Raw genomic sequence first — 7370 nt, forward strand, 5'->3', positions numbered from 1 at the left:
ATAGGACATGACACAACTTTATATTACTGAGGACATGACTTTAGATAGAAAAGAGTGGATGTTGCGTATTATGGTAAAAAGTTAGTAGGGGTAAAGTGTTGTCTTGCCTTGCAAGTGTTTAGGCTTGTTAGTGCCCTTCCTAGTACTAGTTGTATTGTTTATTTCTTATAGACTGTACACAACTTTTCTTTTTAATTAACGACTATGCTTTCTTCATTGTTTTCTTCTTCTTTTTATTTGGATTTGATGCAAATGAGCTGAGATTTTTTTGGGAAATAGTCTCTCTACCTCCACGGGGTAGTGGTAAGGCTTAAGTACACTCTACCCTCTTCCGATCGCACTGAATGAAATTTCACGAAATATGTTGTTATTATTGTTGACTAATGTAGCCCAAATATTTCTAAACCACATATACAAATTCAATTGTACTGTTTTAAGATTAAACTTTTGATTTCTGCGATGTGAGTTACTCTCCGTATCTCAAATTAGTTGATCACTTTCGCGTATATTAGCAAATCATAAATAAGAGGGTAGAACTTTACAAACAAGTGTGAGCACTTTTAAAAAAAAAATTAATTGCAAGGAGAAGATGAAAAAAATTAATTAAAGTATTTTTAATTTAGTAAGTTGATCAAATAAAATATAATAATAAGAAAACACAGTGCATGTGTGATAACCATGTAGAGAGTTGCATTGAACAAGAAACGGACAGGCGAAGCACATTGCATGATCGAAAGATTGTAAAAATGGGAGTCTGAAATAAGAGAAAGATACAAAGAGAAATGGGGGAAATAGCCTATAAACAAAGTTGTTGAGCTTTCTTTACTCTGCAGTCCTTGTATGAATATGAAAACCAAAAGCTACAAAACATTAGTCCAACAAAACAATCTTTATTTTATCCCTAGAAGAAAACATCCGTCAATTTCATACGCCCTTGTCTTTTCATTGCCGTCCCAATATTCTATTCTATGGATGGATTCTACTAATCAAATTAAATTATGTTTTTTTCCCTCTTTTTCTTCAGCTTCAAGAACCCCCATTTCACCTGCCAATTTCACTGGGAGAGTGAAAAATGAAGAGGTATAGGAATGGAGAAATATGGGATTTTGAGGAAGAAATGCAGCTTCTTGGAGATGGGTTTTGTGATCAGAGAGAAGTGATATTGGGATTGGATGGTGATACAACTTGTACTGTTTGTGTTTGTATGCCTCTTATCCCTTTTGCTGATGAATTACCCGATCCTCCTCCCATCCTCTCACGAGCCGTCGCTGGATGCTCCAATCACAACAGCGTGGGAGGTATTTTCTTTAGCGTCAAAAACACACGAGTATCACATTTTTGCGAGTTTTCTATCTGAATGTGTTTGCATTTCCTACCTACCAACTATTTATCAAAATATGACGAAAATTTATGGGCAAATTAAGTTGGTGCCTTTTGGTGATTGTATTCAAAACTTGGTCTAGTCAGCTTCGACACGTGTTTTGATAAATAGTCGGTGATTGTTTAGGTAGAAACACAAACACTTATAGTTTAGATATGAAACTCGCAAAAATGTGATATTTTAGGTGTGTTTTTGACCATTATCTCTTTCTTTATCTGTTGTTATAACTTGGAAACATTTTGATATATTATTGGGGATATATAAATCATGTATTGCAGCACTAATAGTGTTAATCACTGAAAATAATCTGTCTCCATAAGTTCCCTTACTTTAGATACTATTGTAATACCTACAGTGAAAAGACTGAAATTTTGGCTGACCATCACCATTATTGACTAGTGAATGGTGTGTAGTATGAAAGTTTCATTTCTAGGAACAACATATCATGATACTTTGTTTTTTATCGAGTTAAGAAAGTATATCCTGCTCTAAGAAAGGGAGTGTGGCCTGTCTATTGAGAGAATGCAGGAAAATTAGGAAAAGGAGTGGCTTCTGCCCCTAAATCGAATAGCTGGAACTATTTCGATAGCATTTTGTAAAGATATGACACCTGGACCTAACTCAACCCCAAAAGTTAGCTCATGAGGGGAGGTTTGTCCAAGTCCATACAAGGAGACCAATTTCCCGTCCCTCTACCGATGTAAAGATATAACACCTGGACCTAACTCAACCCCAAAAGCTAGCTCGTGAGGAGAGGTTTGTCCAAGTCCATATAAGGAGACCAATTTCCCATCCCTCTACCGATATGAGACTTCTTAACACATTTTCAATAAAAGATTTTTCCAAACGGATTATATTCAGTCCTGGGAAGTTAATGGTTGATTAAAAAGAGTGGACATATACCATGAAAGCAAAAACAAAAGAAGTTAAATTCCAGAGTTGTCTTGTGGTGAATAGAAGTCTGTTTGATGTTGAAAGGTATCGTCACGACAAATACTATAAACTACTCATGGCTCTCCACGGTTTAGTATATGGGAGGGGATATTTTTGTTCAATCCGAGGTTCATTTGTAACCCCCAAAAAAACCAGATCGCATGAACAACACATTGGAAGAAATGAAAGGAATATCTTATTGAGGTAATCTTATTTCTTTCGGAAATATGCGCTTCAACACTTGAACTTGCTATCCTAGAAAATAAAATATCAAGGAGATGAGACCATATCCTGATCCCTTTCTGTTTGAGGAAATGGACAAGGCAGATATCTGTTTGTGGGAGGGGAAAACAGTTAGCTTCAGTTTAAGGTAATAACTTTTTTCTTTCTATGTAGACACTTGCTAGTATGTGTGACAGGAAACTGTTATTCGTCTTCGTCTACTTTATTTAAGGATCAGTATTCTACTTCACATAGTTCTCAGTAAATTCTTTTTTTTACAGAAAGCTCCGCGAGGGATGCTCTAGAGCTAGTCATGGCTGATGCTCTTTCAAAAGCAGGCTCAACACGTTTCTGTGTGCAAGCTGTTTGTTTGGCTGTCTCTGGTGTCAACCATCCAACAGATATAGAACGAATAATGAACTGGCTTAGGTATGTTTTAAAAATTGGCGCTTTCTTATTGTCTTTCCATATCAATTTATTCATGTGCTTTACTGTGTGTGTCCAGCACTAGTGGCTTGTTTCTATATGCTGTGTTGCTAGTGTGCCCTCTGCTGCTACGAGGTGAAATGATGTGCTATTACAGACGAAATACTGTTCTCTCTGAATACTCAATTGTACCAAGGCTGTTTGAAATGGTTGGAAAATTTGAAAATTATTATATGATCTTTAATGAAAATTCTCTTGCTAGCCACTGAAGATGCATTGTATCGCCCTTTATCCTTCTTACTTGGTAATTGGAGACATGACTCCATGAGTCACCATTTGGCACATCATCTTGTGAGTTGTGACTGGAGAGTCTCTTTCATTTTTCTTCCTGTCTTCTGAACTTCTCATTGCTCTTTATTTGGATTCATCACACTGCTGTTTATCTGCTATATTTCATGATTTCTCTCTTCTTCGACTTCATATTTACTTTGGTATGTTTCCTTCCCCTAAATCTCTTTCCCTTAATTTCTTGTAGAGATATATTCCCCACCCATGTCCAATTCTTTGTTCAGAATGATGCTGTAGCAGCTCTTGCAAGTGGAACAATGGGAAAGCTTCATGGTTGTGTCCTTATTGCTGGTACAGGAACAATTGCTTATGGTTTCACTAAAGATGGGAGAGATGCTCGAGCTGCTGGTGCTGGGCCTGTATTAGGAGATTGGGGAAGGTATGCATTGCACGGCTTCACTGCATTTGTCATCTAATTTTCATGATTTAAAGTGATATTTCATCCTTTGGCTTCTTCTCCCGCACCTCGCAAGTCCATTGTCTACGGTGAATGTTTGAGAGCCAATAAAAGTTGTTGGTAGTGATGCTTCATTTGAGATATTTGGCTGACAACTAGATCACAAGATGGGCACTTTCATCTAAATTTTTTTTCTTTAGTTTGCTGCTGTCTCATATTCAAGATTAAAACATTCCTAGTGGAAGTTTCTCTGTTTGGTTACATCTTCCAAACCCATACCAGATTCCATTACCAATTGTCATTTTAAGTTTCCATTAGTTTATGCTGTCTCAATCTTTCTGTCTCTATAGAGCTCATTTTGTTTGATCCAGTTCGAGATATTTTGTTTTCTACATTTGTCCTATTGATTTACCTAGGCAGCAATGGCTTTCTAATTTTGTTGCTTGTTGTACTTTTCCTTTGTTTGGTTAAATTTAAAGGATCTATTTCTTGTTCACATGCAGTGGATATGGTATAGCTGCACAGGCATTGACTGCTGCAGTTAGAGACTATGATGGTCGTGGTCCATACACTGCACTTACATCAAGTATCCTAAGGAAGCTGGATCTTTCTTCTCCTGATGAGCTTATCGGGTACTTGGTCAAAACTTGAATCATTAATCTCATCAACTTCTCTTATGAGTCAGTTGTTCTTTTAAGTAATTTACTGCCTCAAAGACATGAAAAAACAGTAGATCATACTGTCAAAATTTGTTATCGAAAAGATGCATGCACATTTGTGGACATAATTCATGTTGTTAAAGAGTTTTTCTTTTTAAATGCATGGGGAACACATTTGAACTTGACACCTTGGATGTCAAAGGAACTATATTATGAAACATTCACCAGTTATCAAATTATACATGCATAGCGATGTTATATATTTAACTTTGCAAGCTTATGTTTATGTTGATTATGAGTTATCCTCGTCCAAAATATAATCCATTTTTTGATTAATCAAAGTATCATTTCTCATCTATAAAATTATCTAGCAGGGAAAGGAGTCCATGTGTCCCTTGGGTGTTTGCCAAATTGTATTTTCATGGACCCAGCACTTTGAAACATATATTAGAGGTTGCAATTTGATTCTAAATAGGACTCTGCATGCTCTAAGACAATATTCTTCATCAACAAAGTTTTCACTCCCATGGAGGCAATGTCGTAGTAACCTATTTGAGACTTTGAGTAAAATATAAAAATATAATCATGCTTTTACTCATCCATCCATTGCAGAGAAACTATGGGGGTCTCTAATCTCTTATTGGTTGATTTTCAATGCAATCATATATACTCATGTCTTCATTAGCCTGAAGAAAATTTCTTTCATAGGCATTATCCTACATCATGGATGTCGTTACTGATTTCTACATAGCCCTGAAGGGATATCTCATTTCTTGTTACATGCTTGTAACATATATACAGTATATATACCTATGCTCTTGATAGGCAGTTACTCTAAGCTTCTATTTGAGAATAATAGTAATACCTTGAACTACTAAGATCTTCTTGATATGTTTTTTCTGTTTAGATACTTCTATTGTTTTTCGTAGTTTCTTCATGGCGCTTATTGGATTTGTAGTCACAAGAGTTCTTTGGGTCAGAACATTTTTTTCATTAATTTTCAGGTGGACCTATTCAGATCCATCTTGGGCTCGGATTGCGGCTCTTGTTCCAGTGGTAGTGACTTGTGCAGAGGGAGGTGATGAAGTAGCAAATAAGATATTGAGAGATGCGGTTCAAGAATTAGCTTCGAGTGTTAAAGCTGTTGTTAGAAGACTACAGTTGTGTGGTGAAGGTATGCTGTCAATAAATTAAGTGATTGCAATGGGGCTGCATTTACATGATAATGTTTTGACATCTTTCATATCTAAATCTCAGTATGTGTCTGTGGTAGTCTCTCTGTATTTATTACCTCCAAGCACTGAACTTAGCCTTGAAAATTTTGGTAAATCAGTTGATATTTTTACTTCTTCTGAAAATATGACTTTCCAGAGAACCGTGCTGAAGTATTTTAGATATAACAGCACTTAAACCATGGTTTGATCTTTTGCTACTATATGCTTGGCTGGCATCGTGCCTATACGAGAGTCATTGTAAGAAGAGTGGTGCTGGAAAAAGGAATAATAGTGATCTGAAACAATTACACTTTTATATCTTCTTCTCGAGATTGCATAAATTAAATGTTTACAGGTTCAATTATTTTAGACTTTTCCAAATAATGGACTTCCACAATTATACGGTTGATTTTGGATCATGTAGACAATTGTATCATCTGATTGAGAATTGATGTCAAGCTAGTGGAATGTGTTTCTCCATCAGATTAAAGTTTATGTGGGAGTTGCCAAGGCCAACTTAAAGGTTTTTAAAGGGGAATAACTAGGATAATGTTTTGCTATTTCAGGTGTCAAATATTAGGAGTAAATGATATACTTAGTTGTATCTTTAAAGCTAAATATTAGTTATAACTTAAGCTTTCAAAAGAATCCCTCCAAGTCCTAAGAAAATTATTAACAAGATATGTTGGTATGACAATACATGATAAATACAACAATAACATACTCAGTGTGATCCCATAAGTGGGGTCTGAGGAGGGTGGGGTTTACGCAGATTTTACCCCTACCTTGGGAGAAAGTTCTTCTTTAATTTAAAGTGTGATGTATAATTTATTTGAAAATGCTGGGTGATTTATCAGGTCTCAATAAGATTTATCAAGATGTAGCATGCTCGCGAAGTCATTAATACTTGTTGTTCAGTGGCAATCCAGTGTGCTAAGAAATTGTGTGCCTTAGTTGACTTCATTATTAAAAGCTCTTTATTTTCCCCAAAGATGTTCCTTTTTATTGCATCGTCAAACTTGTCTTACCTCATCATTTGTGCAAAATTGTCTACAGGCGTGACTAACAAGTTGATTTTTGATTTAAATTCTCTGTAGATGGAAATGATCCATTTCCTCTTGTTATGGTTGGAGGTGTTCTTGAAGCCAACAGGAAATGGAATATAGGAAGAGAAGTAATTAACTGTATATGCAAAGACTTCCCTGGGGTTCATCCTATTTGTCCAAAGGTAAGCATATTTCCCTCAATAACGATCAATATAGTTTCTCATATTGAAAAATAAAAAGGTTAAACTTCACCAAAAACGCTATTCTGGAATGTGAGAAATGTTAACTGGTTCTGCGAACATTGCACATCACTAGGCTCACTGCCTAGAAGTGTCTTTCAACAAAATTGGTCATCTCATTTTCTCAACTCTTTGTAATTAGGTGGAACCTGCCATTGGAGCTGCTTTGCTTGCTTGGAACTTGTTGGCTAGATATAGTCGACAAGGGACTCTGAGAAGTGAAACCTATTCTTCTTAAGAGACTTGATCAATTGTACAGCAACAGCAGTAAGGATGAATGGAAGGTTATTTCAGCATATACTCCACAAAGGAAAATATTTGTGTTGTTTTTTCCATTTTTGTTATATAGATTCTTCCTCTTGCTTAGGTTCAGCTTCTTTTTCCCAGTTAGTGGGAATGGTTTGACTATGTACTGAGTTGCTATTAGTTAGATAAAGTTTAAGTCTTTGCTTATCATTTGTTGTATTCTAACCCTATTTTATACTACAAAAGTTATGTTACCTCC

General features: G+C 35.8%; 1 protein-coding gene across 1 annotated transcript; it reads left to right on the plus strand.

Annotated features, from left to right (window-relative positions):
- Window positions 1-715: 715 nt before the first annotated feature.
- On the plus strand, window positions 716-7370 carry LOC129892338 (uncharacterized). The gene is made up of 7 exons (XM_055967914.1): window positions 716-1298; window positions 2818-2965; window positions 3498-3689; window positions 4211-4339; window positions 5371-5540; window positions 6678-6808; window positions 7008-7370. The coding sequence occupies exons 1-7, from the start codon at window positions 1073-1075 to the stop codon at window positions 7101-7103; spliced, it is 1092 nt and encodes a 363-aa protein (XP_055823889.1). The 5' UTR covers window positions 716-1072; the 3' UTR covers window positions 7104-7370.

Source organism: Solanum dulcamara, chromosome 6 (genome assembly GCF_947179165.1).
Source record: "Solanum dulcamara chromosome 6, daSolDulc1.2, whole genome shotgun sequence".
In the NCBI taxonomy this organism is placed as follows: domain Eukaryota; kingdom Viridiplantae; phylum Streptophyta; class Magnoliopsida; order Solanales; family Solanaceae; genus Solanum; species Solanum dulcamara.

Excerpts from the sequence above, each read along its gene's own strand:
- LOC129892338 (XM_055967914.1), top strand. The coding sequence starts at position 1,073 with ATGAAGAGGTATAGGAATGGAGAAATATGGGATTTTGAGGAAGAAATG. Across the intron at positions 1,299-2,817 it reads CAATCACAACAGCGTGGGAG|AAAGCTCCGCGAGGGATGCT; the intron begins GTATTTTCTTTA and ends TTTTTTTTACAG. Across the intron at positions 3,690-4,210 it reads GTATTAGGAGATTGGGGAAG|TGGATATGGTATAGCTGCAC; the intron begins GTATGCATTGCA and ends GTTCACATGCAG.